This window comes from Scyliorhinus canicula, chromosome 29 (assembly GCF_902713615.1).
Source record: "Scyliorhinus canicula chromosome 29, sScyCan1.1, whole genome shotgun sequence".
Classification (NCBI taxonomy): Eukaryota; Metazoa; Chordata; class Chondrichthyes; order Carcharhiniformes; family Scyliorhinidae; genus Scyliorhinus; species Scyliorhinus canicula.
The window spans coordinates 12,838,202-12,854,984 of record NC_052174.1 but is presented as its reverse complement, the minus strand read 5'-3'; the positions used below and the strand labels follow the sequence as shown (position 1 = coordinate 12,854,984).

At 52.6% G+C, this 16,783-nt stretch overlaps 1 protein-coding gene across 2 annotated transcripts in view; it reads right to left on the bottom strand.

Annotated features, from left to right (window-relative positions):
• tnfsf12 (TNF superfamily member 12) overlaps positions 1-16,783 on the bottom strand; it is a 79,757-nt gene that overhangs the window by 23,445 nt on the left and 39,529 nt on the right. Inside the window, exons 5-6 of one of the 2 annotated variants that reach the window (XM_038786901.1) lie at positions 13,667-13,782; positions 11,440-11,510 (exon numbers count right to left, since the gene is read on the bottom strand). In XM_038786901.1, the coding sequence (XP_038642829.1) occupies positions 11,440-11,510; positions 13,667-13,782 (187 nt within the window). Of the gene's footprint in view, positions 1-1,048; positions 1,237-11,439; positions 11,511-13,666; positions 13,783-16,783 lie in introns of those variants that run through there. The other variant, XM_038786902.1, reaches the window with a different exon arrangement.

Below are 16,783 nucleotides of genomic sequence, written 5' to 3'. Positions count from 1 at the left end.
TATCTATCGATCTATCTATCTATCTATCCATCTATCTATCTATCTTTCTCTCCATCTATCTATCTATCTGTCTCCCTATCTAGCTATCGATATATCTATAGATACATAGAACATACAGTGCCGAAGGAGGCCATTCGGCCCATCGAGTCTGCACTGACCCACTTAAACCCTCACTTCCACCCTGTACCCCCTAACCCAATAACCCCCCCTAATCTTTTTGGACACTCAGGGCAATTTATCACGGCCAATCCACCTAACCTGCACGGGTTGAGTAAAACGAGAGGTACGGGGTGGGGGAGTGGCAGAAATAGGAAATTAAAAGCTCCGTTTGATTCCCCTCCCGGGCTTTCGCGAGGCGGGACGTCCACCCTTAATTCCTTTGAGGATGTGGGGAAATCCTTCGTGAGTTGTCAAGCCGTCCTCCGAGGGAACGGTGGGTAAGGCCGCCTTGGGCTGGGCAGGAGGTGGTGAGAGGTCATAGGTCATACGTGGGTGGGCGACACATCCTAGGAACATCCCGATAGCGTGCTCCTGAAATAAAAGTTACCTCCGGGCAGTAATTGAGAGTGGGCCATCTCCCCGCATCCCCTCCCCTCCCCTCGCCCCCTCCTCGCACCCCCTCCCTGCTCTACCTGCATCGACCTGGAATGTTTTGTCCCTTTTTTAAGCATATCAATTTCCTGCTTGGAGATTTGTTATTAAATCTGCTCCGGTGCTTTTTCAGGCAGCGCATTCCTGGTTCTAGTTCTGCTGCTTTAACAAACATCCGCACCCACTCCTGTAACAGCTAATCGGTGCATTAACTCCCAGAGTTTTGAGTACTGCATCGAACTCTGATCTCTCGCAACTGCGCCTGTTAGCTCGCGATGGAACTCGAGGATGGAACCAACGGATGACAATTAGCCCCTTTGACACTTCCCCCTTGACCTCTCTTTTTCAGAGAGTCGGTATCTGTACGCGCGCGGGGGGGGAGGAGGGGCGTGGTCACGCCTGGCGCTTCCACAGCCCCCCGCTAGCCGGGGGGGGGGGGGGGCGGTTACAAACTCACGTCCAGTGATTGGCCGACGTCCTGCCTCGCGCCCCAGGCGCCGCAGTCCTCCCTCAGCCCCTCCAGCTCCCTCCTCAGCCTCGCCATCTCCGCCGACTGCAAGACCTGGACCGCCAGGCACAGCAAGACTCCAGCCAGAGCCGCCAGCCCCACGGAGACCGGTGACACCATCTGCTTCACGCACCGCGCGCGCGTGTGCCGCCCCTCCCCCCCCCCCCACCCGCCCCCTCCTCCTCCTCCCTCACGGCAGCAGGAGGGCAGGTCGAAACCAGGAGAAGACACAGGGCCAGCCTGCTGCATGAGCTGCTACGGAGACTGAAGTGGGAGGGGGAAGTTTGGCTGGGGCCAGGTCACGGTGTAATGAACAGGGAAGCTGCCTGAATTAAATAACGCCCACTGGCACAGATCCCCAACAGCGACGTGGGTCGTCAAAGCCTTGTTCTGGGTTTTACTTTGCTGCGACGATTGCTCAAGTTCGGAAATGCAGCACAGTTGACTCTGATGAGCCTCTGTCAACTTAATCAAAAAGCTGCGACCGGAGCAGTTCGGATGCCAAACTGGCTGGATGACAGAAAGCAGAGAACTTTCAGCTTTTCAAGCCGAGTGTACAGACAGGCCGGAGCATGCGCGGGCAGCAGGGCGGCACAGAGGTGGGCACTGTGGCCCTCACAGCGCCAGGGTCCCGGGTTCGATTCCCCGCTGGGTCACTGTCTGTGCGGAGTCTGCACGTCCTCCCCCGTGTGTGCGTGGGTTTCCTCCGGGTGCTCCGGTTTCCTCTCACAGTCCAAAGATGTGCGGGTTAGGTGGATTGACCGTGATAAATTGCCCCTTAGTGTCCAAGGGTGTGTAGGTTAGGTGGGGTTACAGAGATGGGAGGGGGGGGGGGGGAGGCGCAGTAGGATGCTCTTCCACAGGGTCAGTGCTGACTACTTGATGGGCCAAATGGTCTCCTCTTGCACTGTAGGAATTCTATAGGAAATCCTTCCCTAAAGGACAATGGCCCTTAGTGTCCAAAATTGCCCTTAGTGTTGGGTGGGGTTACTGGGTTATGGGGATAGGGTGGAGGTGTTAACCTTGGGTAGGGTGCTCTTTCCAGGAGCTGGTGCAGACTTGATGGGCCGAATGGCCTCCTTCTGCACTGTAAATTCTATGTAAATACATAAGACATAGGAGCAGAATTAGGCCACTCAGCCCATCGAGTCTGCTCCGCCATTCAATTGTGGCTGACATGTTTCTCATCCCCATTCTCCTGTCTTCTCCCCATAACCCCTGATCCCCTTATTGATCAAGAACCTATCTGAAATGAAAATCGCTTATTGTCACGAGTAGGCTTCAAATGAAGTTACTGTGAAAAGCCCCTAGTCGCCACATTCCGGCGCCTGTTCGGGGAGGCTGTTACGGGAATCGAACCGTGCTGCTGGCCTGCAAGGTCTGCTTTAAAAGCCAGCGATTAGCCCTGTGAGCTAAACAGCCCCTAACTCTATCTATCTCTGTCTTAAAGACACTCAGCGATTTGGCCTCCACAGCCTTCTGCGGCAAAGAGTTCCACAGATTCACCAACCTCTGGCTGAAGAAATTCCTCCTCATCTCTGTTTTAAAGGATCGTCCCTTCAGTCTGAGATGGTGTCCTCTGGTTCTAGTTTTTCCTACAAGTGGAAACATCTTCTCTACGTCCACTCTATCCAGGCCTCGCTGTATCCTGTAAGTTTCAATAAGATCCCCCCCTCATCCTTCTAAACTCCGATGAGCAAGGGGTTCAGCTGGGGTCCTGGAAAAGCCATATTGTGAGCAATCACAGCCATTCGGCCCACTTCTAACCCAGTTAGAATGAGGTGCATGAGGAAATTTGAGCCCCCCCCCTATCTTTCACTACTCCCCCCCCCCCCCGGACATAATGTTCGACTGATCCAAGACTCCACTTCTTCCTGTTCCAACTCGCACCTGGAGTCCCGCTCATCCACCCATCACCCTCTGACCTCCATTGGTAACCTGCCAACAGCTTGATTTTGAAATCCTTGCCCCCCCCCGCGTTCGAACCCCTGCCCTCGCTTTTCACCTCTGGCCCTACGATCCTCCGGGATCGCCCCCCCCCCCTCCTTGTTTCCCGTCCTTCCGCCATCAGTGCCCGCCCCTCCAGCTACCCTGGGGGCCCTGAGCTCTTGTATTCCCTCCCTAAATCTCTTCATCCCTCTCTCTTTACGACGCTCCTTAAAACAGGCCCCCTTGACCGAGCGTCTGGTCACCTGTTCCCCCGATGATGCCTCTTCATGTCAGCTTTGGTCTGATGCCGCTTCTGTGAGGCACCCTGGGAGATTTAGCCACATTTGAAGGCGCTAAAGAAGTGGAAGCTGTTGTTTATGAAAGGCCTTTAACCATTCGTGTCTCTGTGCACAAATCCACCTAAAGGGTTAAGATCCGGAGGGCGTGGCATTTTGCTCCCTGACAGATCATGAGAAGCACCCGGGGGCAGAATCTCATTTGATCGTGTTTATTTTTCCCAAGCAAAGGAATTTGTCTGAACCAAACACGTCAGCCGCATTCCTGGGAAAAGCTTTCCTGGCTGTCAACCAGATTCCGGCATTGCAACAGGTTCAGACGTGTCGAGGGAGAGCTTCGGGAATGCCCCGGGAGCTGAAATAGCAGGGAAAATCCAACCTTAAAAGCGGGACATGGCCACCGGCACACATGTGGGAAACGCGGCAGCCAATTTGTGCACAGCAAGATCCCACAAACCGCTTCCCCCGATCATGTGTTTTTTTTGCGCGATTTTCAGGGAGGAGTGTTGGCCAGGACACCTCCCCCACCTCACTCCCTGTTCAGGGGTCCGAGCAGGGCCTGGGTTTAATATCTCGGATGAAGAACAGAATTCCTGGCAGCGGAGCGCAGAGGTGTCGGCACACATTTTCCCTCACTCCAGTCAGAGAAAACATGGGATAGAATTTACAGTGCAGAAGGGAGGCCATTCGGCCCATCGGGTCTGCACCGGCCCTTGGAAAGAGCACCCCACTTGAGCTCCACCCTATCCCCCCCGTAACCCAGTCTAACCTTTCTTGGAGGGAGGGTGTCGAAGACTTTCTCTTCCCACCCGACGCCTGGTGTCCAGGTGCTCACGTGGACAGAATCGGAGTAGTTACTTCATCGGTGAGGAGACTTGAGAAGCCGGGATTGTTCTCCTTCGAGCAGAGACGGCTAACGGGAGATTGAGCAGAGGCGGTGAGAATGAGCCGAGGTTTTCACAGAACTAATGATGAGAAAGTGTTTCCAGTAATGAGGCCGTCAGTAACCAAAGGGACACGAAACAAAAGCATTGCAAGACACCCACCTTCCCCCGGTGAGTTCTCTGAAAGGGCGAGGGAAGCTAACTCAACCTTCAGAAAAGGATTAGTTGAAGAGGAAATAGGGCTGAGTCAGCAGGGCCTCATCGAGGGGAGGTCACGCTTGACAAATGTGTTCAAATTCTTTGACGAAGTAACAAAGAGGTTGGATAATGAAAATGGCTTATTGTCACGAGTAGGCTTCAAATTAAGTTACTGTGAAAAGCCCCTAGTCGCCACATTCCGGCGTCTGTTCGGGGGGAGGCTGGTACGGGAATCGAACCCTGCTGCTGGCCTGCTTTCAAAGCCAGCGATTTAGCCCTGTGCTAAACCAGCAAAATGAAAATGGCTTATTGTCACGAGTAGGCTTCAAATTAAGTTACTGTGAAAAGCCCCCTAGTCGCCACATTCCGGCGCCTGTTCGGGGAGGCTGGTACGGGAATCGAACCGTGCTGCTGGCCTGCCTTAAAAGCCAGCGCTTTAGCCCAGTGAGCTAAGATAAGGGAGATCCAGTGGACATGATCTATTTGGATTTCCAGAAGGTCTTCGACAAGATGCCGTACAGGAGGCCTCTGAATAAGACAAGAGCCCATGGTGTTTGGGGCAAGGTACTGGCATGGATAGGGGATTGGTTGACTGGGGATGTGGGCAGAGAGTGGGGATGAAGGGGTCCTTTTTGGGACGGCACCTGGTATTCCGAAGGGGTCGCCGTTGAGACCACAGCTATTCACGGTGATATATTAACATCTGGAAGAAGAAACTGAGGGCATTGTTGCTACATTTGCAGATGATACAAAGATCTGTAGAGGGACAGGTAGTATTGAGGAAGCAAGGGGGCTGCAGGAGGATTTGGACAGGATAGGAGAGTGGGCAAAGAAGCGGCAGATGGAATACAATGTGGAAAAGTGTGAGGTTAGGCACTTTGGAAGGAGAAATAGAGGCATAGACTATTTTCTAAATGGGGAAAGGCTTCAGAAATCAGAAGCACAAAGGGACTTGGGAGTCCTTGTTCACGATTCTCTTAAGGTTAACGTGCAGGTTCAGTCAACAGTTAGGAAGGCAAATGCAATGTTAGCATTCATGTCGAGAGAGCTAGAATACAAGACCAGGGATGTACTTCTGAGGCTGTATAAGGCTCTGGTCAGACCCCATTTGGAATATTGTGAGCAGTTTTGGGCCCTGTATCTAAGGAAGGATGTGCTGGGCCTTGGAAAGGGTCCAGAGGAGGTTCACAAGAATGATCCCGGGAATGAAGAGCTTGTCGTACGAGGAGTCTGGGGGAGCGATTTTCCCAAAAAGGATACATACACGTATCAGCTATGATCGAATGATGGAGCAGACTCGATGGGCTGAATGGCCGATGGTCTTATATTACAGGAAGAAATCTTACAACACCAGGTTAAAATCCAACAGGTTTGTTTCAAATCACTAGCTTTCTCCTTCCTCAGGTGAATGAGGAAGGAGCTGCGCTCCGAAAGCTAGTTGTGAGATTTCTTACTGTGCTCACCCCAGTCCGACGCCGGCATCTCCACATCGTGGCTTATATTATGGGGTTAAGGGGAAATGGCAGGATAGACTGGGACTAATTGGATATCTCTTGCAAAGACACAGTGGATGCACGGCGCTCCTCCTGGGCCGTTTTGTACGAAGCCAATGCTCGAGGTTTATGGAAAACGGTGAGGGTATCGAGATCTCCCATGAGCTGCAACCAGGACTTTTCAGCAGAAGCTTAAGTGTCGAAGGAACGTCACCCAAACCAAAGCAAAATACTGCAGATGCTGCAAATCTGAAATATAAACTGAAACCCCCCCCCAGCATCTGAGGAAAGAGAAATAGAATTATGTTTCGAGCCTGGGTGACTCCAGACCTAACAAGAGGGAGAAACGTGATGGATTATATACCGCGTAAGAGCAGACTGAAGGAGCTAGGAGAGATTGTGACAAATATGTTGAGGACACAAGGTGGAGGATGTGTTAATAGCAGTGAAAAGTGCTCAAGAAGGTCCTATTTCTTATCATGCCTTAATGCCACTATTAACCCCTGCTCTCGTCCTTCACACTGCCATTAGGGCAGCACGGTAGCATTGTGGATAGCACAATCGCTTCACAGCTCCAGGGTCCCAGGTTCGATTCCCGGCTTGGGTCACTGTCTGTGCGGAGTCTGCACGTCCTCCCCGTGTGTGCGTGGGTTTCCTCCGGGTGCTCCGGTTTCCTCCCACAGTCCAAAGATGTGCAGGTTAGGGTGGATTGGCCATGATAAATTGCCCTTAGTGTCCAAAATTGCCCTTAGTGTTGAGTGGGGTTACTGGGTTATGGGGATAGGGTCGGGTGCTCTTTCCAAGAAGAATCACCGTTAACTCATTTCTGCCCTGTATTGAGAGCCACACCCCCGCGACCCATTCCCTCTCTCCCTTCATCGTCCCAGCCGTCACTGAACTCCCAGATTCCCTCCCTGACCGTTGGCACCTTCTCTCAGATGCTTCTTACAACTTCCTTCCTCGATTAATGATGGGGGTCACCTGTCCTCGTGTCACCGCTGCCAAATTCTGTTCGTCAACGCTGCGATGGAGATGTTGTAGGCAGTGCGTACATGCAAACTGTAGACAACATTAATAGCAAAAGAATTACCCAAGTTGGTGCCCCTGTGAGATCCTCTTAAAGCGTTGTTGCCATGGATAATCGGGAGATATTTGCAATTCAGCCTGTTCCTGGTTGGGTCTTGTATTCATGAGCAGTGAGTTACCTAGACTCGCCCATCCCAGCAAGATAGACGTTGATCTTCATATTCCTGAGGATATAACCAATTTGTACCTTGCTGAAGTCGTTGTTGTCGTGTAGAACCCACGACAGCCAATTTATGCATAGAAAGCTCCCACTAACAACACCGTGCGAGAATGACCACCTCAGCTAGTCTAGTGGCCTTGTTTGAGGAATAAATACGGAGTATTGAGACACCAGGGAGGGACCCAGGGACCCACCCCCGACTCGTTTCGAAATAGCCGCCGTGAGACTGTTTCTGTCGAAGATGAGGGGGCAGACGGACCCCCGGGATTACTGCCCCACCCGAAAGACAGCACCTCTGGCAGTCCAGCACTCCCTCAATGGGAGCGTCAATCCCTAGGTTTTGAGATCAGGTTTCCATACACACACACGTAGCCCGAAAACTAACCGCCCCCTCATTATTATTGTACCTCACGGCCATTTGCCCCTTCAAAAGCCCCTTCCAGCTCTTCGAAGAAAATAGTCCCACTCTTCCCCCCTCACATCCCCGGTCACTGGGCGCAGTTTCTCCTCAGCTACTCAACACCCAAATCCCTCACGTTCTGGAACGCCTCGATCAAATCTCCTCCCTAACCTGCTCCGCTCCAAGGAGAACAATCCCAAGGTCCTCCCAGTCTCTCCACATTAAGCGATACCGTTCTCCCCTCGGAGGAGGGCCTTTGATTCAGGTGCCCGTCTCTCTGCCATGATTGCTGTGTCTGCCTCTTTAAGACCGCACAGGAGAAGGTTGTCACCTGACTTGATGGCCCTATGGGGACAAAGAGCAAGTGATAGCCCAGAGGGTGGGGTTTTCTGTCAGGAAGAATACATCGGGAAGGCAGGTAGGACTGGAGCAGCTGGGAATTGTTAGTCCAGGACATCGTAGGCCCGAAACCCCCTGTCCCTCGTTTCTCTTCATCAATAAATACATTTTGTCCAGAATGAAATCATAATAATCCCTGATTGTTAGGCTTCAAATGAAGTTACTGTGAAAAGCCCCTAGTCGCCACATTCCGGCGCCTGTTCGGGGAGGCCGGTACGGGAATCGAACCCTCGGTGCTGGCATTGATCTGCATTACAAGCCAGCGATCTAGCCCACTGTGCTAAACCAGAAATTGGAAGACATAAAATAACATCATTGTTTCCCCCTGCCTGTCTAGACCCCTCCCCTGAAGGACACTCGGAGCTGGGCGGGGGGGGGAGCTGAATCTGGAATAAAAAGTTATTTAATGAAATACAATAATACCAAGAAGGCCTTTCACAGCAGCAACATTACAAAGCCTCACTTGAGAGGTTGACCTGCCCTCCTTGAACGAGAGCGAGGCCCCCAAATCAATCGGCAAATCGCAGTTCGACAAACTCAACCCGCCGTTCACAGTTTGAGACATAGCAACAACACTTGGGATGGGAACCTCTACCTGGGGAGGGGATTACCAACTCGCCACAGATATAACCCTGAAGCGTTTTGAGCGCACGACCTCTGCTCCACCCCGCCAGTGGTCATCTCCGACCATCCGCCCCCCCCTTTGATTGGCCAATCAGAAAGCCACCCGCCTCCCTTTATTCTGTCCACTCCTTGTCACAACAAAGGAGCGGGGAGCACAATTTTATTTATTAACGCCTCCAAGATGGCTCCCCCACCCTCCCCCCCTTGGAATTGTCCACAATTCCTGGCGGATTTATCTTGTGGGGAGGGGGGGGTATACCGGATCATCCTAGAGAGTTGGCGATCCCCTTTCTTTACCCCAGGCAAAGGTTCGATGGTGTCCACATGTAACACAGGACACGGTCACCAGCAAAACACAAGTGCTTAAAACAACAACAAAGACAACACGTTTAAAATCTCTTTTTGGGTTTAGAGCCCATTCAGGAATGGGATGGGTGTTCTCGTCGGCTGCCTCTTGAACTCTGACCCCCCCCCCTCCCCCCGGCCATCTTGGCGTGGGACATTTCCGAGTCTCTGGAGACTCTCACCCCGCAGGCCGGGGTGGGGGGGGGGGGGTGGGGGGGTCACCGTGCATCGAGAGCGCCCTGCGCACCTCCACACCGCCCTTGACTGCGCCGAGCTCGGAGGCCGGAGCTCGTTCACCACTGACCTCCCGGCCACACCTCAACCCCTCGGGGTGTCCGGTGTGAATTCGGCGGCCCTCGAGGGAATTGGCAAAGCGGCCCGAAGCCTCTGCGCCGCGGCACGACTCGAGTTTGGCCACGGCGCGCTCCTTAAAAACGGAATCGCACTCAACAGGCGCGGAGTGCCGAAGAATTAATACATTAAATCCAATCGATGACAAATTGCGAGAGGGTTTAAATACATAACAAACGATCCTCCAAACAAAACTGTCGCTGTGGTGGATCAATTCAAGATTGCAAAACTCAGATTGATAGACGTTTGTTGGTATTGCTGAAAAAAAAGAATGGCGTTGTCAAAGCTTTTCACTTCGCACTCATCAGGACAAATGAAAGCATTTCAAACAATCACCAAAATTTATACTACAGGGTGCTGATTGGTTGGCAAGTTGACTGATTGACTGAGGCGTTACCATGGGGACGGCAATGGGGCACCAAAGGCTCCCCGAACCCCTGGTTAATTTGAAAGGGGTTTTGAAAGGTTTGAACCTATCCTTTTTGTTTGCAGAGAACCGACCCCTGCGTATGAAGCCCTCAACATCCCTGTTGTTTTCTTCTGCCCCATAAATTGTGATCCTTTCAAATTTGGCATTCTTGGGTTTGTCCTGATCAGTGCGAGATGAAAAGCTTCGACGGCACTTCTCTTTTCAGCAATATTTAAGATCAGTGCTGCCAAGCAGCTTCTGTTGGCACTCAGGGTTATAGAACTGGGGGGGGGGGGGTAGATAGTCTGAAGATACAAATCAGCCATAATCTCATAAAATGGCAGAACAGGGTCGTGGGGCCAAATGGCCCCCTCCTCCCATTCCTATAAAATGTAAAGAGGCAGGCGACTATGACATCATCAGTCAGCGCCACAAGCACGGGTTTGGAAATTACTGGCTCAGTCAGGATTCAGGCCTCTGATAGGCCAGGGCCGCTCCCCCAGCCTCTGATTCACAGTTATTGATTAAGGTTGAATTTGAAACCAATCGAAACGCGCGGCCTAACACCCAGTTCAAATCAACCTCGACAAATTCCTCACTCGAATCAAATCTTCCACACAATTTCACTTCGTAGGGTAATCGGCGCTAATAACCATCCCCATAACGTAGTCCCCGGTACATCCGAGCTGGAGGAATTTCTTTCCCCAGAGAGTGGAGAGAATGTGGGGAGCGTGGGTCTGGAACTTAGCGACAAGACCCTCCCAGAGTATGCGGGGAGTTTGGAGCACGTGGCCTCGAGTCTGGCGGGACATCGCAGCTGAGGGAAGCACGGAGGCAGAGTGGATTAGCACTGCTGCCTCACATCGCCAGGGACCCGGGTTCGATTCCAACCTCGGGCGACTGTCTGTGCGGAGCCTGCACCTTCTCCCCGTCTCCGCGTGGGTTTCCTCCGGGTGCTCCGGCTTCCCCCCTTGCAATCCAAAGATGTGCGGGTTAGGTTAGGTGGGGGTTGGGGCGGGTGAGTGGGTCTCGGCGTCCTTTCAGAGGGCCGGCACCCACCCAATGGGCCGAATGGCCTCCTTCTGCACGGTCTGATTTCCGTGAATCCTTTCCCTCTCCTCCATCCCCTCTTCCCACAGGCACCAACGACACCGCGCTTCCGGCAAAAGTCACCAGGTGGCGATCAGGAGGTGAGCTCTGGGCGTCCAACCGTCCGCTCCACAGTGGAGGCCTCAAGTAGGGAGACCGGGAGAGCATTGAAAACAGGGAATGGCAAGGCATTCATTTCACATCCCAGATTCCCCGATGGAGGAAGGGGGACTCGATCGCGGAGATTTTTGCGGCAACCTGTTCAAACAGAGGATATTGTCCCCCTCAGTAGCCGGGTGAAAGGTTCAGCGAATCGTTGAGGCCTACAAAAGGCACAGAAATACTGTCTCTCCATCTTTGACGCTGTGGTTTTTCTGTTTTGTAAAGTCTGGGAGAAATGCAGTGGTCTCTCCACACACCCACACACACACACACACACACCCACCCACACACACACACACACACACACACTCACACACAGGCAGACAGGGACGAGGCCCCTTTAAAGCTTAAAGAGCCCAAAGTAGGTCAAGGATTTGGTTTTCAGGTGCACCCCTGCGATGCTGTAAATTCTGATCCGAGATCGCTTCCGCAGCCGAATTAAACCGGAGGCTTGGCAGGAATGGACTGCAAGCTGCTGGCCATACAGAGGGGTGGTGGGTAGTCCCTGTACGCACCGAAAGGCCATCGCGTCGTCCACCTTCACTTCCAGCTTCAGGTAGGCCGTGGTGTTGTCATCGCAGTGAACCTGCAAACGGTGAACAAAAAGAGACAAGATCCAGTCAGGCCGACTTTGAGTCAGGCTGGACGGAGTTGGGCGCGAATCAACAAAGGAGGGATAGTGATGGGGTCCCTCACTGCTGGAGGGGCGATAGTGAGGGAGAGACAGAGAGAGAGAGAGAGAGAGAGACACAGAGACCAAGAGAGAGACAGAGAGAAAGAGAGAGAGAGAAACAGAGAGGGACAGAGACTTGCGGAGTGCCGCACTGTCAGAGGGTCAGTACTGAGGGAGTGCCGCACTGTCAGAGGGTCAGTACTGAGGGAGTGCTGCACTGTCAGAGGGTCAGTACTGAGGGAGCGCCGCACTGTCAGAGGGTCAGTACTGAGGGAGCGCCGCACTGTCAGAGGGTCAGTACTGAGGGAGTGCCGCACCGTCAGAGGGTCAGTACTGAGGGAGTGCCGCACTGTCAGAGGGTCAGTACTGAGGGAGTGCCTCACTGTCAGAGGGTCTGTACTGAGGGAGTGCCTCACTGTCAGAGGGTCAGTACTGAGGGAGTGCCGCACTGTCAGAGGGTCAGTACTGAGGGGGTGCTGCACTGTCAGAGGGTCAGTACTGAGGGAGTGCCACACTGTCAGAGGGTCAGTACTGAGGGAGTGCCGCACTGTCAGAGGGTCAGTGCTGAGGGAGTGCCGCACTGTCAGAGGGTCAGTACTGAGGTAGTGCCGCACTGTCAGAGGGTCAGTACTGAGGGAGTGCCGCACTGTCAGAGTGTCAGTACTGAGGGAGTGCCGCACTGCCAGAGTGTCAGTACTGAGGGAGTGCCGCACTGTCAGAGGGTCAGTACTGAGGGAGTGCCGCACTGTCATAGGGTCAGTACTGAGGGAGTGCCGCACTGTCAGAGGGTCAGTACTGAGGGAGTGCCGCACTGTCAGAGGGTCAGTACTGAGGGAGTGCCGCACTGTCAGAGGGTCAGTACTGAGGGAGTGCCGCACTGTCAGAGGGTCAGTACTGAGGGAGTGCTGCACTGTCAGAGGGTCAGTACTGAGGGAGCGCCGCACTGTCAGAGGGTCAGTACTGAGGGAGCGCCGCACTGTCAGAGGGTCAGTACTGAAGGAGTGCCGCACTGTCAGAGGGTCAGTACTGAGGGAGTGCCGCACTGTCAGAGGGTCAGTACTGAGGGAGCGCCGCAGTGGGTTAGGTTAAGTGGGGTTTGGGCGGGTGAGTGGGCCCAAGGTGTTCTTTCAGAGGGTCGGCATAGACCCAATGGGCCGAATGGCCTCCTTCTGCACTGTCTGATTTCCGTGAATCCTTTCCCCCTCGAGCCTGCCCACTATTCAATAAGATGATGACCCTCTGACAGTGCGGCACTCCCTCAGTACTGACCCTCTGACAGTGCGGCACTCCCTCAGTACTGACCCTCTGACAGTGCGGCACTCCCTCAGTACTGACCCTCTGACAGTGCGGCACTCCCTCAGTACTGACCCTCTGACAGTGCGGCACTCCCTCAGTACTGACCCTCTGACAGTGCGGCACTCCCTCAGTACTGACCCTCTGACAGTGCGGCACTCCCTCAGCACTGACCCTCTGACAGTGCGGCACTCCCTCAGTACTGACCCTCTGACAGTGCGGCACTCCCTCAGTACTGACCCTCTGACAGTGCGGCACTCCCTCAGTACTGACCCTCTGACAGTGCGGCAATCCCTCAGTACTGACCCTCTGACAATGCAGCACTCCCTCAGTACTGACCCTCTGACAGTGCGGCACTCCCTCAGTACTGACCCTCTGACAGTGCGGCACTCCCTCAGTACTGACCCTCTGACAGTGCGGCACTCCCTCAGTACTGACCCTCTGACAGTGCGGCACTCCCTCAGTACTGACCCTCTGACAGTGCTGCACTCCCTCAGTACTGACCCTCTGACAGAGCGGCGTCACAAATGACTAACCAATCGATGGTTTAGAGGTGAACGGGGACCATGGCTGGGAATGCAGATTAACATCACAATACGTCATTCCCTCAGTGGGTTGTCCCTGACTGCGGACAGCCCCAGTTACAGAGATTGAGAGGAGGGGATGAGGTGATGGATTTGAAAACAAGGAGACACAATTTAAAACAGAGACTTTGAGTGGCTGTGAAAGCTAAAACAACATTCAGACAAGTTTCTGCTGGGACTAGAGTGACTTGCCTGGCTGTATACGTAGTATAGTCCGTCTTTGAGAACGATGAACTCCCCTGTCTTATTGTACGACAATGCATTTTTCACTTGTAGAGGCTTTTCCAACCACTTTCTGATGATCCCATCTGTTAAAAGAAAAGGGTGAAAAATCCTTTTAAGAATTTGTTACTCTCCGTGTCACAACTTAAGTATATTGATGCCGGCTAACTCTTTCAATTTGATTTTTAAAATTCCTATCCTTGTTTCCAAATCCCTCCGTGTCCTTGTTTCCAAATCCCCCCGTTTCCTTGTTTCCAAATCCCTCCGTGTCCTTGTTTCCAAATCCCTCCGTGTCCTTGTTTCCAAATCCCTCCGTGTCCTTGTTTCCAAATCCCTCCGTGTCCTTGTTTCCAAATCCCTCCGTGTCCTTGTTTCCAAATTCCCCCGTGTCCTTGTTTCCAAATTCCTCCGTGTCCTTGTTTCCAAATTCCTCCGTGTCCTTGTTTCCAAATCCCTCCGTGTCCTTGTTTCCAAATCCCTCCGTGTCCTTGTTTCCAAATCTCTCCGTGTCCTTGTTTCCAAATCCCTCCGTGTCCTTGTTTCCTAATCTCTCCGTGTCCTTGTTTCCAAACCCCTCCGTGTCCTTGTTTCCAAACCCCTCCGTGTCCTCGTTTCCAAATCCCCCCGTGTCCTTGTTTCCAAATCCCTCCGTGTCCTTGTTTCCAAATTCCTCCGTGTTCTTGTTTCCAAATCCCTCCGTGTCCTTGTTTCCAAACCCCTCCGTGTCCTTGTTTCCAAACCCCTCCGTGTCCTTGTTTCCAAACCCCTCCGTGTCCTTGTTTCCAAATTCCTCCGTGTCCTTGTTTCCAAATCCCTCCGTGTCCTTGTTTCCAAATCCGTCCGTGTCCTTGTTTTCAAATCTCTCCGTGTCCTTGTTTCCAAATCACTCCGTGTCCTTGTTTCAAAATCCCTCCGTGTCCTTGTTTCCAAATCCCTCCATGTCCTTGTTTTTAAATCCCTCCGTGTCCTTGTTTCCAAATCCCTCCATGTCCTTGTTTCCAAATCTCTCCGTGTCCTTGTTTCCAAATCCCTCCGTGCCCTTGTTTCCAAATCCGTCCGTGTCCTTGTTTTCAAATCTCTCAGTGTCCTTGTTTCCAAATCCCTCCGTGTCCTTGTTTCCAAATCCCTCCGTGTCCTTGTTTCCAAATCCCTCCGTGTCCTTGTTTCCAAATCCCTCCGTGTCCTTGTTTCCAAATCCCCCCCGTGTCCTTGTTTCCAAATCCCTCCGTGTCCTTGTTTCCAAATCCCTCCGTGTCCTTGTTTCCAAATCCCTCCGTGTCCTTGTTTCCAAATCTCTCCGTGTCCTTGTTTCCAAATCCCTCCGTGTCCTTGTTTCCAAATCCCTCCGTGTCCTTGTTTCCAAATCCCTCCGTGTCCTTGTTTCCAAATCCCTCCGTGTCCTTGTTTCCAAATCTCTCCGTGTCCTTGTTTCCAAATCCCTCCGTGTCCTTGTTTCCAAATCCCTCCGTGTCCTTGTTTCCAAATCCCTCCGTGTCCTTGTTTCCAAATCCCTCCGTGTCCTTGTTTCCAAATCCCTCCGTGTCCTTGTTTCCAAATCCCTCCGTGTCCTTGTTTCCAAATCCCTCCGTGTCCTTGTTTCACCCCACCTGACCTTTCTAACTCTCTCTGTCTCCTTTGTGTCTATTTCTGTGGCCACGATGGTGAACGAGGGTGAAAGAAGGGGAAAGAGAGTGAAAGAGAGCGAAAGATAGTGAAAGAGAGTGAAAGAGGGCGAAAGAGGGCGAAGGAGTGTGAAAGAGGATGAGAGAGGGTGACAGAGGGTGAAAGTAGATAAAGAGGGTGAAAGAGTGTCCCAACATGTCTCGCTGTCAGGTTTCCTTCGAGAATTTCTCCTGTGAATTGCTCTGGGCCCCCTTTTTTTTTTGGCAACGTTATTTGAACGCAAGTTGATCTTGCCTTCCTGCAGAATCTTCCACAGCCGGCTCCTTTTGTCCGTCGCCGTGGGACGCATCCCGGGAAAAAGGTCTACCTTCCTGTTCTGGGATGAGGGGGCAATGAAGTTACTGTGAAAAGCCCCTAGTCGCCACACTCCAGCGCCTGTTCGGGTACACGGAGGGAGAACTCAGAATTCTCAGCCGGTACGGGAATTGAACCCGTGCTGCTGGCCTTGTTCTGCAGCATAAACCAGCTGTCTAGCCCACCGAGCTAAACCAGCCCCGCCTTATCCCCATAACCCTCGAGAAATTGTGGCCGGGGCAATGGGGGAAAGGGCGGGGGTAATCTGATAGATCTTTCAATGACAATTCACAGCTCTTTAACCTGTGATTCGCCCTCTCTCCAGTCGCTCTGTCTGGACCTGTAAAGACTTAATTACCTGCAAAAACTCCCATTCATCTTGCATCATTGACTCTGTCTGTATATGCTGTGTTTGTGTAACCTGCCTCTTCACTCATCGTCACTATGCTCGTAATTCCAAATAAACCTGTTGGGCTTTAACCTGGTGTTGTAAGATTTCTTACTGTGCTCACCCCAGTCCAACGCCGGCATCTCCGCATATTTCAATGATACAGCACACACACGATGGAGTAAATGGCCTCCTTCTCTGCTGTTCTTGACAACACACGTGCTCATTGACCTGTTCCAATCTGACTAAAGGAGAGATGGATGTATCACTTCTCCCGCCTGTTGGCTCAGTTCAGAGGTCAGATCAAGGCCAAGATGGGGTGCGATGCCATTTCTGGTCAGCTTCGAATCTTGTCCCTCTCGTGGAGACCATGAACTGGCTTCAATTTGAATTTGGATTGGTTTTTGGAAACAAGGCAATGAGATGGATTAAGGGTTTGCCCTGTCTGCTCTGTACATAGCTTTGTAACTTAAGGATGACATTAAAAAAAAAGGGGCAGCACAGTGGCACAGTGGTTAGCATTGCTGCCTACGGCGCTGAGGACCCGGGTTCGAATCCTGGCTCTGGGTCACTGTCCGTGAGGAGTTTGCACATTCTCCCCGTGTCTGCGTGGGTTTCACCCCCACAACCCAAAGAGGTTAGCATCAATGCTTCACAGCTCCAGTGGTCCCAGGTTCGATTCCCGGCTGGGTCATTGTCTGTGTGGAGTCTGCACGTCCTCC